We start from the raw sequence: 17350 nt of genomic DNA, 5'->3' as shown, positions 1-17350 counted from the left end.
TTATCAAGCCCCCTGGGAACCCCCCTCTCTGCCCCTTCCAATTGGCAAGGCCCCCCCTTTGGCCCGTCCCCTGGCACTGCCACCCTGGCAGTTTCCCTGGCTCCAGTGCTAAACTGTGCTCTGGCGAGGTCTCACAGGCGCAGCCGTTGAGTCCTGGGCACTGGGTGAATCCGGCGTCTGAAAATTGAAATGAGTCTAATGGCACATTTAAATAATCAGATCTAGATCTCACCCAGTGAGGACGAGATTCAGGTTGTGCCAGGTGGAGCGAGTCGGTGCTCTCTGAGATTCACCCAGCATGCATGGCGCCGGGCTCAACTCAATCACTGAATCATGCCCTACTGGTCTCTTTTAACAGCAATACTTCATTTTATATTGTCAACATTTTTTCACACATATATTGTCAACATTCGTTCATACATATTTTTCTTTAATTTAATTTCCATAAGGATTTTAATTTTGTAAAAATAATATTGAGAATATAGGGGCTAATTCAACAAAATTTGGGGTCATAAGTTTGGACTCACTGAATGGAAACATAAATCACAAATGCTACAACAATCCTGTAGCCTTAGTTCTTCAAATTGTGTTGTTGAGTAGTGTGGTCCAAGAGCACAGTCAAATTGAATATACCCTTTACCTTTAACCAATATGTTATTTAAGCTATTAAATCCAAGTTTTAAAATATACCAATCAAATTACTGCTGCCTTATTGCATGTTTAAATTAGCTGTCTTTAACTCACAGTATTATGTGGTACTAATAGACAAACATTTTTCCTATTTAAAGATCATAATCAATGCTTTCCCTTTCAACACTGCTGGCTTTGTTGCAAGTGTGCAGCACGCCAGGTAAACTAATTAATCGAAATTATTACCTGAACAGCATTTTGTACTGTTCGCACTTTTGAATCTTAGGCATAGGCTTTCACTCTACTGAAGAATATTTATTACTAGATTTATTCCTATTTACCTTGAATTCAATGATTTCAGTATTTTTATAAAATGTTGATTGTCCATAAGCCGTGCACGATTATACTAACATTTATTGGCACAAATGGTTTTTAGAAAAGAAAAGGCAACAGCAGGAAACAGAATGTTACCGAAAAAGGGCTGACCTTTCAGTACTCAGTTAAAAGCTCTGGAAATCAACTTAAGAAATCAAAAAATGCTTGGCTCATTGAATCAGCAGTTTCTATCCTAGTAATCAAAATAATGGCAAGCACCCAAAGAAAACAACATGCTTAAACATCGAGAAAGTTATTGATTTAAAGAAGTCTTTCGAAATTCCTTCATTTCATGATGTGTATTTCTGTTTCACAACCCATTTTGTTCCCCGCCGCCATGTTTCCTTCTTTGCCTAATAGGACAAGATAGTCCAGGACATCAATTTGAACAGAATTATCATCAATACCAGTCCATTAGGAGCAGGGTGGTCAAATTAAAAGCAAAAAACAAGATCTAATTGCCAAGCCATGTGAAATAGAATAGAATAGAATAGAACAGTACAGCACAGAACAGGCCCTTCGGCCCTCGATGTTGTGCCGAGCAATGATCACCCTACTTAAACCCACGTAACCCGTATACCCGTAACCCAACAATCCCTCCCATTAACCTTACACTATGGGCAATTTAGCATGGCCAATCCACCTAACCCACACATCTTTGGACTGTGGGAGGAAACCAGAGCACCCGGAGGAAACCCACGCACACACGGGGAGGACGTGCAGACTCCACACAGACAGTGACCCAGCCGGGAATCGAACCTGGGACCCTGGAGCTGTGAAGCATTGATGCTAACCACCATGCTACCATGAGGCCCCTTGCCCCTTGGTGTAAGGTTTTACAACGTTGGAAAACATGAAAGCAAATTCAGATTCAATTTCAATTTACAACTATGATAAATCCTTACAATTAAACTAAACACAACTGTAGATCTGAAGTCCATGTACAATAGCTCAAATGGTAGCAATTCTTAGTCATGCTCTCTCCTGCACATTAAAACCAACCAAATTTGACAAACATTTAAGAATTCTTTAATGATGCTGCCATATTAAGAGCAAACTATTTGCTCAGAGAAATGCAATCAGTGGTAAAGTTTTATTTGTATTTCAATATTCTCAGAGTTTTTAAGCTCAGTTGGCTGGACGGCTGGTTCATGATGCAGAGCAAAGCCATCACTGCAGGTTCACCCGGCTGAGGTTATAAGACCCGCTTTCTCCACCTTCCCCCTCGCCTGAGGTGTGGTGATCCTCAGGTTAAATTACCACCAGTCAGCTCTCCCCCTCAAAGAGGAAAGCAGCCATGGTCATCTGGGACTATGGCGACAAAAAAACACATTGATAAGTAAAACGCAGTTCTTTCTTGTTTTTGTTTCTCAGCTATCTCTTCAAATCAGATACCAATGCAACAGTATTTTCAAGTTTGTCGTTGTTGTTCCAGTCACATTTGTAAAGGATTGAGAGGAGATCGAATATAAGATTTAAAAAGATATATGCCAAGTTTGTAAGTTATCCTTATGGTAGCCTTTTATATTTTTTGGACAACGCTGATAGCTTGGAAATTCGATCAAGCTTGGGTCATAGAGTGAGAACTACAAAAATGGAAAAAAAACAGCTCTTTGAAATGAGCTGAACTAAATAAATTGAAATAGCCATGGTGAGTTTTAAAGAAAGTAGTAGTAGGCATCCATCCATCACACAAGACGATAATCTTCACCCAGGTTGTCACATTTGGACTGTGCATCATCATCATCATTATGGATGGCATGGTGGCACAGTTGTTAGCACTGCTGCCTCTCAGTGCCAGGGAGATTCAATTCCGGCCTTGGGTTGACTGTCGGTGTGGAGTTTGTGCATTCTCCTCACGTCCGCGTGGGTTTCCTCTGGGTGTTCCGATTTCCTCCCAAAGTCCAGGGATGTGCATGTTAAGTTATGGGATTACGGGGATAGGTAGGGGTGGACTCTTGAGTGCTCATTTGAATGGTCAGTGCAGATCTGATGGGTCAAATGGCCTCCTTCTGCACTTTCGGGATTCTATGATCAGTTGTGGCTGTCGAGGCCAACTCGTGAATGGCACTCCATTCTGCAGATGGCGTACATGAATAGCATTGACCCAATGTCAATTGATGTTTTATCCTCCCCCTGGGTTCTCTTTACTGCCATCTGGTCATTTGTTATGAGCTCTGCTTTCTCCACACACTCCTTGAAAGCCTGTCTCCAGGTGCTCTGATCAGCAGCAAGGGCTTCTCTTCCATCAACTCTGGTTACCTTGAGGCCTCGCTCACAATACGTCCTGGTGTCGCAGGCATGGACAATCTTTTGGTCTGTTATGGGCAAGGGTTTAGAGAACACCAAAGTGTATCATGGAGTTTACCTGACCAACAACCTTTAATAGATTTTGGTTATGGGGACCACAAGGGCCCACTCTACAGGTGTGATGCAACAGAGATCTAAAGTACTTTTAAAACAAAACAATGTTTATTCTATGAATCCAGTTAACATTTTATAAACACACTGTAAATATCTGAGAAACTATCAACTCAAATACTCCCCTCAAAGAATACAGTACTCTATAAGTAACCCTTAATCTTTCCTAGCAACATCCATAAGACAAATGTCTCTTTAACAAAGATAGCAGGTTTTAAATTCTCTACTGAGAACAGTTATCACTTTTAAATTTACACGTGATCTTAAGACTTTCTTTACATGCAGAGAGATCAAAATTACACCTTGTTTGGCTGGATGCAGCTCCAACTCTGAAAACTGCAGCAGCAGTCAGAGCAATGGCACCATGGCTGGCTCTGTTGTGTGGCAGCGGGAGGACAAAGCGCAGAAGAGCAATAGTTATAGGGGACTCTATGGTCAGGAGTACAGATAGATGCTTCTGTGGACATGAAAGAGACTGCAGGATGGTATATTGTCTCCTTGGTGCCAGGGTCCAGGATGTTTCCGAACGGGCAGGGCGAGTTCCGAAGGCGGAGGGTGAACAGCCAGAGGTCATGGTGCATATTGGTAGTAACAACATAGGCAGGAAGAGTGACGAGGTCCTGCAGCAGGAGTTCAGGCCATTAGGCAGAAAGTTTAAAAAACAGGATCTCTAGGGTTGTAATTACCCCCATGCCACATGCCAGTGAGGCTAGAAATAGGAAAATAGTACAGCTAAACAGCTGGTGTAGGAGCGAGGGTTTCAGATATCTGGACCATTGGGATCTCTTCTGGGCAGGTGGGAACTATACAAGGACAGGTTGCTATGAAACTGGAAGGGCATAAATATCCTGGCTGCAAGGTTTGCAAGTGTCACCCGGGAGGGTTTAAACCAATATAGCAGGAGGGTGGGAAAGGGAGCAATAGGTCAGAAGGTGAAAGAACTGAGGGGAACTAGAGAATAGGGCCAGTAAGACTCAGAGGAAGAACAGGCAGGGAGGTGTTGCAAAGCTCAGCGGGACTTGTGGTCTGAAGTGCATTTTTTTCAATGCACTTCATAACAGGTAAGGCAGATGAATTTAGAGCTTGGATTAAAACTCGGAACTATGATGCTGTTGCCATTACAGAGACTTGGTTAAGGGGGGGGCAGGATTGGCAGTTTAACGTTCCAGGATACAGATGTTTCAGGCGAGATGGGGGGGGGGATCTAAAAGGGGTGGGGGAGTTGCACTACTGGTTAAAGAGAATATCACATCTGTACTGTGGGAGGACACCTCAGAGGGCTCATGCAGCAAGGCAATATGGGTAGAGCTCAGGAAAAGGAAGGGTGCAGTCACAATGTTGGGGGTTTATACCACCTGCCTCCCAACAGCAATGGGAGGTAGAGGAGCAGATCTGTGGGCAGATTTTGGAAAGGTGTAAAAGCAGCAGGATTGATGTGATGGGTGATTTTAACTTCCCAAATATTGACTGGGATTCACTTTGTGCCAGAGGCTTGAATGAGCCAAAGTTTGCAAGGAGCATCCAGAGGGCTTCTTGAAATAATATGTAGATAGTCCAGCTAGGGAAGGGGCCGTACTGGACCTGGTATTGAGGAACGAATTTAAAGTGCTGATGGATAAAGATAAGTGTAGTACTCAGGTGAAGGTGCTAAACTGGTGGAAGGCCAATTATAACAATATTCGCCAGGAATTGAAGAATCTAAATTGGGGGCGGATGTTTGAGGGTAAATCAACATCTGGCATGTGGGAGGCTTTCAGATGTCAGTTGATTAGGACTGGCATGTTCCTGTAAGGAGGGAGGATAAGTATGGTAAGTTTCGGGAATCTTGGACAACAAGGGATATTGTCAGTCAAGTCCAAAATAAAACATTTGTGAGGGCTATAAGGCGGGGAACAGACAAAGCCCGTGAGGAATATGAGGAAAGTAGGAAGGAGCTTAAGCAAGGAGTCAGGTAGGCTAAAAGGGGTCACAATAAGTAATTGGCAAACAGGATTAAGGAAGATTCCAAGGCTTTTTACAGGTATGTAAAGAGCAAGAGGGTAGTCAGGGAAAGGGTTGCCCCACTCTAGGACAGGGGAGGGAATCTATGCATGAAACCAGACGAAATGGGAGAGGTACTGAATGAGTACTTTGCATCAGTATTCACCAAAGAGAAGGGGATGATGAGTCTGGGGGCATGTAGATCGTCTGGGTCACATCAAGACCAAAAGAAGATGGTGTGGGCATCTTGAAAAACATTAAGGTAGCTAAGTCTTGATGGGATCTACTCAGAATATGGAGGGAGGCAAGGGATGAAATTGCTGGGGCATTGACAACAACCTTTGTATCCTCACTGGCTATAGGTGAGGTCCGAGAGGACTGGAGAGTAGCTAAATGTTGTTCCTTTATTTAGGAATGGTAGCAAAAATAATCCAGGAAATTATAGGCCAGTGAGCCTTATGTCAGTGGTAGGGAAATTAAGACAGGATTTATGCCCATTTGGAAACAAATTGACGTATTAGCGAGAGGCAGCATGGTTTTGTGAAGCGGAAGACAGGTCTCACCAACTTGATTGAATTTTGAGGAAGTGACAAAAATGAATGATGAAGGTAGGGCAGTGAATATTGTCCACATGGACTTCAGTAAGATCTTGAAAAAGGTCCTTCACGGCAGACTGGTATAGAAGGCAAAGTCACACAGGATCAGAGGTGAGCTGGCAAGATGGATACAGAACTGTCTCAGTCATAGAAGACAGAGGGTAGCAGTGGAAGGGTGCTTCTCTGAATGGAGGGCTGTGACGAGTGGTGTTCCGCAGGGATCAGTGCTGGGGTCTTTGCTGTTTGGAGAAAAATGTAGCTGGTCTGATTAGTAAATTTGCGGATTACACAAAGGTTAGTAGAATTGCGGTTAGTGATGAGGACCATTAGAGGATACAACAGGATATAGATCGGTTGGAGGCTTGGGCGGAGAGATGACAGATGGAGTTTAATCTGGACAAATGTGAATAAATGCATTCTGAAAGGTCTAATACAGGTAGCAAATATACAGTAAATGGCAGAATGCTCAAGAGTATTGACAAGCAGAGAGATCTGGATATACAAGTCCACAGGCCACTGAAAGTGACAACGCAAGCGGAGAAGGTAGTCAAGAAGGCATACGGCATGCTTGCCTTCCTCAGATTCACCTGAGGAAGGAGCAGTGCTCCGAAAGCTAGTGTTTGAAACAAACCTGTTGGACTTTAACCTGGTGTCCAACGCCGGCATCTCCACATCATTCCTCGGATGGGGTATGGAGTATAAAAATTGGTACGTCATGCTGCAGCTGTATAGAACCTTATTTATGCCACACTATGGGAATATAGCATTCAATTCTGGTTGCCACACTAGATGGAGGCTTTGGAGAGGATACAGAAAAGGTTTATCTGAATGTTGGGTTGTATGGAGGGCATTAGCTATGAGGAGAGGTTGGATAAACTCGGTTTGTTCTCATTGGAATGACGGAGGTTGAGGAGCGACCTGATTGAAGTCTACAAAATTCTGAGGGGTATGGACAGAGTGGATATTCAGAAGCTTTTTCCCAGGGTGGAAGAGTCAATTACTAGGGGACGTAGATTTAAGGTGCGAGGGACAAAGTTTAGGGAGATGTGCAAAGGAAGTTTTTTTTGCACAGAGGGTAGTGAGTGCCTGGAACTCGCTGTCAGAGGAGGTGGTGGAATCAGGTATGATAGTGATGTTTAAAGGAGGTCTTGACAAATACATGAAGAGGATGGGAATAGAGGGATACGGACCCCGGAAGTGTAGAAGTGCAGAAGGTTAGGAGGGCAGCATGGTCTGCGCAGGTTTTGAGGGCCGAAGACCTGTTCCTTTGCTCTACATTTCTTTGTTCTTTACTGTAGAGATTCTATGTGGGGAATTTCAGATGATGCAGCAATGCCAGTTTTCTGCTGTGGATTATTTTGGGTCAAATTTCAAAATTTCCAGGGCTTTGCCACTGGCAAGATGGTCAATAGCCTTGTTGAGCTTCACTATGGTTGACCCTCTGTGCAGTCCCTCCATGACAGAAAATTCAGGCATGGCGCTTCCTCCATAACAGGAAATTCTGGAGTGGTGCTGACAGCTTCTTGAGTAATAACATTCTCTGTTGCGTCGAGTAGAGGCCACAGCTGCACCCATCGTTCCATGGGCTTACTCGGTTCAGTGATGATCACTCCTGTCATTATCTTTAACAGCTGATTTTGTTGCTGTTGGATCCATTGCTTTTTAAAATTCCTTCATATATCTCTCCAGCATCCCCAGGTTCATCAGCAGATAGTATGCTATTGCACAGTTTTAACCAGCATTGGTTGGCGCAGTGTCAAGCAGTCTGCTGAGACGTGTTTCTGGAAACTCTTGAGAGCATCTGGATTTTGTTTGCTGTGGACTTGCTTGTAGTTCATGAGGACACTCCTTTTGGTTGCAATAACTGACTTCATTTTAGTCCAATAAGCCGCAAATCAGTCATAATTTCTCTGACCACACGCAGTGCACGTATACTTATGCCATTTTGACATCACACTTAGCCTTTAGACATTGTTCTAAAAAGCTTGATCAAGGATGATGAGGAAATCATGGGTTCTTTCTAAGTCAGTGGTATAGAACATAGAACAGTACAGCACAGAACAGGCCCTTCGGCCCTCGATGTTGCGCCTAGCCATGATCACCCTACTCAAACCCACGAATCCACCCTATACCCATAACCCAACAACCCCCCTTAACCTTACTTTTTAGGACACTATGGGCAATTTAGCATGGCCAATCCACCTAACCCGCACATCTTTGGACTGTGGAAAGTGTATGGAAAGTGTTGACCCAAGGATGACCTTTCTGCTTGGAATAGTGTAGGTTCTTTGGTTGAGGCCTGACCTTGCTACATACCAGGGAGCATTCAGTATCACAGTCAGCGCTGTGATATCTGCAAATTAATGAGGACACCATTGAAGGTGGTAAGTCTGTTGATGATGGGGTCTAGCTGGGTGTGATTCTGGGCGTCACCAAGACATTTTGTGGTTTCGGAGTACTCTTCATTGCACAAACTTCATTGTAATACAACTCCAGAAGCCACTGTCCACTTTCATTCATCTTGCCAGTTGCCTGGTGCCCTATGCACATTGGCCAGGTTGTGTAGTCAATACCTATTCTTGCATTGAAGTCCCCTCGACGGTGCAAACCCGAACACAGACTTTCTTCTTTGTTCTTCTTGCACACCCTGACTTCCACTGGCTTAACAACTCTTACACTACCCTCTTTCTTTAGTTCTGATGAAAGTCTAGGAACTTGAATCGTTAAATTTTTTTCTCTCCACAGGTCTGGCCTGGCCCGTTGAGTATTTTCAGCACTTTTTCTTCTTACTTCTGGTTTCCGACTACAGTATTTTGCTTTTGTATTAACAGAAACTAAATTTGAAATCCTGTCTCAGCTGTGTACAATGGCCTGTATGCATTGCGAGGGAATGTATTTGCTTCACCACAGCATTTGGGTGCAGCTCCGATTTTTATTCTCACACTGCCCAAATAGCCAAATCACGAAAGGAAAATGATATATACATCAGAGAATCACCCCACAGTAAATAATTGTGAATTATCATTAACTTTACATTTTATAAGTCCCTCAGTTGTTGGTGATGTTAAAAATAAATACTCATCTTCTCTGAATGCATCCACTGACACCATCTCATTTTTTTAGTGGTTAAAAAACCCCCAAATATTCTAAATCTGCCTTTCTGATCTTTACACTGAGCAAAGGAATGAGCTTCTATTTATTATTAAAATAATTCCCCTGCCAACTTAAATTCCAGAAAATGAGGAGCTCCTAATAGGTAGCTTGTATCTTCATCAACAGAAGACTACCAGATTACATTTACAACATTTAAAAAAAGTAATTTTCACCTTTAAAGTAACTTTATGGGGACAATGCAAGAAGACAGGACTCGGGGAGTAATTTTAACTCCTAAAATGAGGCCAGTTTTATTCAGGAGAGAGATTATAAAGGTAAAATCTAAAACAGGAACCAACCATTCAATTTTTAGCTGTGGCAGAATGAGGGGCAGCCAACCAGCCCACTCAGCAGGTAGACTGATAATTTAATTAAATTTAATGTCAAAATGCATGGCCTTATTTTGCAAATATCCTAATATTGATCTCAGTCAGCCAAGTTTCCCTGGCATCGGGAAATCATAGAATTTACAGTGCAGAAGGAGGCCATTTGGCCCATCGAGTCTGCACTCTACCCAAGCCCACACCTCCACCCTATCCCCATTACCCAGTAACCCCACCCAACACTAAGGGCAATTTTGGACACTCAGGACAATTTAGCACGGCCAATCCACCTAACCCGCACATCTTTGGACTGTGGGAGGAAACTGGAGCACCCGGAGGAAACCCATGCACACACGGGGAGAATATGCAGACTCCGCACAGACAGTGACCCAAGCCGGGAATCGAACCTGGGACCCTGCAGCTGCGAAGCAATTGCACTAACCACTATGCTACCATGCTGTCCAAATCTGTCAGGTCAGATAAAAAACAATCAACCAAAGATGTGCAGGTTAGGTGGATTGGCCATGATAAATTGCCCTTAGTGTCCAAAATTGCCCTTCATGTTGGGTGGGGTTACTGGGTTATGGGAATAGGGTGGAGGTGTTGACCTTGGGTAGGGTGCTCTTTCCAAGAGCCGGTGCAGAGTCGATGGGCTGAATGGCCTCCTTCTGCACTGTAAATTCTATGTAATCCATGAAGAAAGTGCTTTTAAGGCATCGCAGGCTACGAAGATGAGAATTTCCTTCATGCCCAAACTATGTCCAACATTACAATGACACATACTCATTGGCTGAAGTGCTTCCATCATTGGAATATAATGGCAGGACATCTGTACATTATTTCCAGCTGTAAATTAGACAGCAGAAAAATAGGTAGAACCCAGCAGGAACAGTACCCAGGCTCACTCTTCAACCATGGTCACCGAGTACCATTAAAAATAAATCTAGGTCTCCCAATTAATGGGCAGCAAGGTAGCACAGTGGATAGCACAGTTGCTTCACAGTTCCAGGATCCCAGGTTCCATTCCCGGATTGGGTCACTGTCTATGCGGAGTCTGCACGTTCTCCCCGTGTCTGCGTGGGTTTGCTCCGAGTGCTCAGGTTTCCTCCCACAGCCCAAAGATATGCAGGTTGGGTGGATTGGCCATGCTAAATTGCCCTTAGTCCAAAAAGGTTAAGTTGGGTTACTGGGTTACGGGGATAGGGTGGAGGCATGGGCTTGAGTAGGGTGCTCTTTCCAAGGGCCAGTGCAGACCCAATGGGCCAAATGGCCTCCTTCTGCACTGTAAATTCTATGATCTATGATCTAATTCATTTGAGTGACTAAATTGTCTATCCATTTATAATCAACAGGCTGAAAACAAATCCCAGATTTTGAACACATATGTCAACATTAATGTAGTGATATCATGGTTGTGTTGAAATTCATTGACTGACCACTAGAAGTCTCACTAGTATATAAATGAATGTTAAAGTCAGTTGACCTCAGACTGGCTGCAGGAAGTTGAAGAGAGGTTGCTAGTGCATGATTTTACTGTTATTCATCTGTTGTCTTGAATATAGTTTACCCACAGTTAATGTTAAATTGTTTATAGCTTTAGCTACAAGTGTTCTTGTAATAAATCAGGCCATCCAACAAGAACATTACAATTAACTCATGTTTCATTACTCTGTTTGGAAATTAAAGTTTTGAATCACTGCACCTTGTCAGCGTATTATGATCGACAAGTGTTAATGTCAGTTTCCCTTCTCTGTTCAACAAATGGAGATCAATTTCATCTCTGAATATTAAAGAAGAATCTGAGATGTTCAGTTGTTGGAACATAAACACGACTTCAGTGTGAAGAAGGAATTCGGATCTTTGTATATTCAGAACAGGCACATAAAGATCATCTGCTGGATGGGTCTGAAGAGAAAACACAGAATTTATTTTCAGCACCGTTTGAAATCAAAAAAATATGAATCTGCTTCCTTCAGTTAAATCATCAGAATTGCACTCATTCAGGCAAGTGGGGAGTATCCTATCACTCCTGACTTGTGCTTTACGGATGCTGGACGGGCTTTCGGGAGTCAGATAGTGAGTTACTCCGCAGAATTCTCAGCTTCTGACCTGCTCAATAGCCACAACCATGCCTTCCCCCAATCACTTCTTCAGATATTCTTCTCCCCCACCTGCCCCCTTTCATCAGACAATCTTGCCCCTACCGCCTTTCACAGATGCTCTCTTGCCCCCACCCCCTCCACTTCCACCTTCCCCAGACATTCGTCCTCCCAATACACGTTACCTCCCCCCCCAACCCTCACTCCAACTTTCCAGATTACTTGCCACCCCTTTCTCTACCTCCCTTGTCCAGCTTTGATGCAGAGTTTGCTAATGGCACTTAAGTTATGCAAAGCCCCCAAGAGAAAGTAAGTAGCATCTACAGACCTCATGTCATGGAAGAGGTGAACATCGCAAGGTGCATGACACTTATATCCAGTTGTAAAAATTAATGTTCTAAATTCTCACTGGCAGGCAATTTACTTTGGAGTGTAAACTTAATTTGAGCCAGGTTGCATTTTAAACACTATATGCTTATGCATGCAAATAAGGTTCCCAACATTTGTGTCAGGAAACTCTACCCACTTTTAACGTGCCATTAAAATTGGGGGAACAAAAGTCCAACTCTTTACCTCACAGTCAGAAAACAAAGGGTACGTTTCCCTGGTCGTGTTGCGCTCCCTGGTCGTGTGGTGAATCCTGGGAGTGCACGCCCTGTCCGTCAAGCAGCCTCTGCACCTCGCGGGATTCCCCAAGTCCCCAGAGCCGTCCATCTCGGAACTCCACCAAAAAAAACGGGCCCAAACGGTGCTGCGGAAGTAGGTCGCAACCTACTCAAGGCCAACTGACCCAGGATTCACCGGCTGCCCTCGGTTCTCCAGCCTCGCCAGGGAGGCTGCAGCCGGGCGCTGATCAGTGCTGGCCCACAAGAACATGGACCAGGCAGAATGGCACCCGGGGGTCTACTAGGCCATTGGAGGCCCCGGGTGGTCAGGGTCAGTGCAGGGTGGCCGTCTGACTCTCTCTTTGGTACGTGGGCTCCTTGGCATTGCCACCCTGGAATTGCCCAGGTGCCAGGATGGTGGCAAGTTGGGAGAGGGCCCAGATGGGCGGAGACGTGCCAGACATAAGAATCCTCACCTCCTTTGAGGAGCGGGCTCTGGAGGTGACGAGGGTGGCCGTGGACAGAGTGGTTACTCACGTGGAGTTGGCAGAAGTCACAGAAGTGAGGAACTACTTGGCCCCACCCAGAGGATCTGTCAAACATAAGTTACTATTGCCTGACTGATCCATTCCTCCCAGTGACCACATTTCCATTCTCCCGCAGGTCCTCCAGCCGACGGTGCTGGCCCATCCCAGGTAGCCCCCTCATCAGCCTCCCAGGAGACCACAATGGAGGGGAGTTCCCAGGAAGACACAATCAAAGTGTCACAGTTGGCATTCCCACTCTCCACCAGCACAGTTACATGCACCTCAGTGGGACATATTAATGGTCAGGCTTCTCAGCACCCCACACCAGGAGATGCACATCAGGTGGAGGCAGAAACATCCCAGGCGAGACAGCAATGGGGGGAAGGGCCACAATCGGGAGTGTGGGGAATTGTCTAACACCCTTGAGCACAACCATTATAAATAGGATATTGTCAATTGTGGTTAAGTGAGCACTTCACACAATCTAAGTGGATTCCTGTGAGTAGGCAGCCATGTAGCATGTGGGAGTCATTGTCTAGCATCAGAACCACACTCTGATGCCTGGAAACGGTGCTTGAAGATAGCGGGAGGCATCACCACACATGCAACATCCAAACACCCAGGAGATGGGACACAGCTCCGGAGACATATCCATGGCAGGAGGGTGGGTGAGTGCCACGGGGAGGGGGGATGCCCGAAGAGATGGTTCAAGGGTTTGGAGGTCAACCTGCATTGCAGAAGGAAGTGACATAAGCATCATAATGGTTGTGTAATAAGATGTTTAATGTGTTGTACAATACCCCACTCCTGATGGTGCCACCCCCCCCCAAACACCACCTACCTATCTACGCCCCCTCCCACCAACCACCCATTATCTATCTAACCCCCCCCCCCCCTCCCCTTGCCGGTGTCCTCAGTGATTCCCAATGTACTTGGCCCTCCTAAATCCAGGTGTTTCTCCAGGATGCACATCTGAGGTGGAGGTAGTCTGCTGCCTATCTAGCCCTGTGGCCTTTGATGCGCCTGGCTGGAGTCCTCTGGGGGCTCTGGGGCTGGAGTTCACTCACCGGCGGCACATGCATAACCATGCCAACCTGTCACGTGTGCTAACTGTGAAATGCAGCCTCATCAGAGGGGTGGGACTTGGGAGGGGGGGGGCGGAGTTGGTGGCCACTCCATGGGACGGGTCTGGGTTGGCACTCGGCATCCCCTGCTCCTGGTTGGTGACCATGGGGCCTGGGGTTCACCTGGGGATGGAGGGGCAGCCTGTTTGAGCCCCGGCCTCACATGCCAGCCCTGGCGTTTCCCCATGGTCCGCACCATTGTGTCGACGCCCTCAGCGATGCTCCTCAGTGACTGGGCCATGCTTTGCAGCGATGAAGGCAAGCCTGCCGTATGCCTTCTTGACTACATTCTCCCCTGCTTTGCCACTTTCAGTGACCTGTGGACCTGAACAGCCAGATCTCTCTGTTTGTCAATACTCTAAAACGTTCTGCCATTTACTATATATTTCCCACCTGTCTTAGACCTTCCAGAATGTATTACCTCATATTTGTCTGGATTAAATTCCATTTGCCATCTCTCTGCCCAGTCTCTAACCGATCTATATCTTGCTGATTCCTCAGACAGTCCTCATCGCTATCAGCAATTCCCCCAATCTTTGTGTCTTCGGCAAACTTACTAATCAAACTGGTTACATTTTCCACCAAATCATGTATATATACACTTTTCACAGTCACGTTATTGCAGTGTTAATATAAGCCTCCTTATGACAAAAATAAAAAGATTAAATAAAAAGATAACAAAGAACAAAGGTCCCTGTGGAACACCACTAGTCACAGTCCACCATTCAGAAAAGCACCCTTCCACTGCAATATTATTCAGTCTAATAATCTTTATTATCTTTATGATCCTTGCTCCTTGGTCCTTCCAGTTTACTGGCCGTCCCCCTCTCTGATCTGCTTCCAAACCGTGTTGGTGCTGCTTCTGCTGCTCCTGACTCTCCCCCTTCATTTGAGCCCCAATTCCTCACACCTTTCTCTTCCCTTTCTTCATCTCCCCAAAGCCACCATTCTCCACCTCACCTCCATTCTCCAATCTTCTCCTCCACTTATCCCCAAAAGTATAGAGCCCGTCGTGAATGCCAGGAGCCACTTCCGAATACCGCAACCCCTCAGAATGCTAAGAGTCACTGCCGAGTAACAAGAATTCTCCAAATGTACAAAGCCAACAGCCCCCAGTGAATAACAACACGTACAATTCTCAACTCTTGTCCCCTCCTGATTGCACTCCACTCTTTGAAGGCTGTCTGTGGTGCTGGTCAGGTGATGTCACAGAACAGCAGGTTGGACACTTTAAACAAAAGTAAATAATCCAAAATCAGCACCCTGGAACACAAGCCATTATTTTGAGAGAACATGGACCCTTCCAGAGTTCAGATTTTTTTAACCCAGCCTTCACAGTAGCAAAGATACTCTTCTTTTCTGGGATAGAATAAAGCATGCATTGAATTCCAGAGACAGAACAGTTTTTATATCACTATGAGTGCTGAGTAAACAGGTCCCTATTCCACAAATGAAGTTTTCTTTTCACTTCCCGATTTAGCCTGTGTTTACAACTACAAGAAAATTTAGGGGAGGCAGTGGTCTAGCGGTATTGTCACTAGACTAGTGATCCAGAGACCCAGGGCTCGAATTCTGCCACTGCAGGTGGTGAAATTTGAATGCAATAAAAATCTGGAACTAAAAGTCTACCGACATTTTCAATTGTTGCAAAAACCCATCTGGTTCACAAATGTCCTTTAGGGAAGGAAATCTGCCGTCTCTACCTGCTCTGGCCTAAATGTGAATCCAGATCCATAGCAATATGGTTGACTCTTAACTGCCCCCTCAAGGGCAATCAAGAATGGGCAATAAATGCTGGTCCAGCCGGTGATACCCAAGGCTCATAAATGAATAAAATAAACCATTTGGTGCATTGCAGCTGTTTGTTCGGTAAATTACTTATGAGCCTCTGTGCTTTCAAGCTTTAGTTGTGTCTATTATACTGTCCTTTATTTGGGACTGTCAATAAGTGTTTCCTTCTGTTCGAGCTTTACTGCATCGATTTAGTTAATTGATTTTTTTTAAATCATAGAATTTACAGTGCAGAAGGAGGCCATTTGGCCCATCGAGTCTGCACCGGCTCTTGGAAAGAGCACCCTACCCAAGGTCAACATCTCCACCCTATCCCCCTAACCCAGTAACCCCACCCAACACTAAGGGTAATTTTGGACACTAAGGGCAATTTATCATGGCCAATTCACCTAATCTGCACATCTTTGGACTGTGGGAGGAAACCAGAGCACCCGGAGGAAACCCATGCACACACAGGGAGGATGTACAGATTCCGCACAGACAGTGACCCAAGCCGGAATCGAACCTGGGACCGTGGAGCTGTGAAGCAATTGTGCTATCCACAATGCTACCGTGCTGCCCTTGGTGGGCCTTTGCAATATGCATGTCTGACTGTTGCATTTTCATATATTGAATGAGTAACTAAACTTCACATGTATTTCACTAGTATTGAAGCCTCCCCTCTAGATGGGAAAGGCATCATATAAATGCCTGTTTCTTAATTTCTTCGAAGTTCTAATTCAAAAAAATGGAAGGACATAAAAATAGTCCCAAAAATATACTTGAAAACGAACTTTCCTCCTTTAAGAACTCTCTCCCACATGCGCAATCCATTGAAAAGAATGCAAAATCGCAGAAAACGAATTCCAATATAATTCATGTAGAATTGCATATGTTAATATTAATGCCTTGCATTCTATGCAACATCCCTTTACACCAGTGTGAAATAGCAGACAGAAGCTGCTGCTGCACATATTCCCATCATTGGAAAATCTTCCTATCATTTATGCATCGTAGTGCAGGAGGTGAGCAGTTCGCCTCACTTTGCTCAGAGTATAATTTAGTTTTGTATGAATATGTACAATGTCTTTTGATGTCCATAAAATGCACATGGAAAACTGACTCTGTATTTTTAAGGTTCCTTTACCTTATAAAGGAAATACGCGTAGGCTAAAGCTGAAACAGCAGAGTCCAGGTCACATTCTCTGTCTCCAAGTACAGCATGAACTTTGAGCAGATCATTTTTATTAATCTGAAAAAACAGATGGACAAGACAACAGGATATAATCAAGTTCAATTTTATATTATATGGGCACATATGGATTTAATTGATTTCTTAAATGTATTTCATAGTTTCAAGGATCAGATAAATAATTTCCAGCTAACAGGAAAATGAGAAGACTGGAGAGAACATCAGACAGATGGATAAATGGTGTCACACTAAAATGACAATCATATTCATCAACAGGGAATAGATTAAAAATTTTCTCTTTTTTATAAATTTAGATGAGCGAATTCATTTTTCCAATTAAGAGGCAATTTAGTGTGGTCAATCTACCTAGCCTGCACATCTTTGGATTGTGGGGGGGAAACCCACACAAACACAGGGAGAATGTGCAAACTCCACATGGACAGTGACCCAGAGCCAGGATCAAACCTGGGACTTTGGCGCCGTGAGGCAGCAGGGCTAACCCACTGTGTCACCGTGCTGCTCTGGGAATAGATTAAAATAAACTGGATCAATCCC

General features: G+C 44.6%; 1 protein-coding gene across 5 annotated transcripts in view; it reads right to left on the bottom strand.

Annotated features, from left to right (window-relative positions):
• LOC119970385 (protein prune homolog 2-like) overlaps positions 1 to 17350 on the bottom strand; it is a 631375-nt gene that overhangs the window by 488027 nt on the left and 125998 nt on the right. For 4 of the 5 annotated variants that reach the window (XM_038804921.1, XM_038804920.1, XM_038804919.1 and 1 more), the window contains exons 2-3: positions 16751 to 16855; positions 11181 to 11383 (exon numbers count right to left, since the gene is read on the bottom strand). The exons of the other annotated variant lie outside the window; for it this stretch is intronic. In XM_038804921.1, coding sequence (XP_038660849.1) covers positions 11181 to 11383; positions 16751 to 16855 — 308 coding nt within the window. The remainder of the gene's footprint in view (positions 1 to 11180; positions 11384 to 16750; positions 16856 to 17350) is intronic. 5 annotated transcript variants of the gene reach the window in all.

The sequence above is a fragment of the Scyliorhinus canicula genome, chromosome 8 (assembly GCF_902713615.1).
Source record: "Scyliorhinus canicula chromosome 8, sScyCan1.1, whole genome shotgun sequence".
Taxonomy (NCBI): Eukaryota; Metazoa; Chordata; class Chondrichthyes; order Carcharhiniformes; family Scyliorhinidae; genus Scyliorhinus; species Scyliorhinus canicula.
The sequence above is the reverse complement of the archived record's forward strand: the minus strand, read 5'-3'. Positions and strand labels throughout refer to the sequence as shown.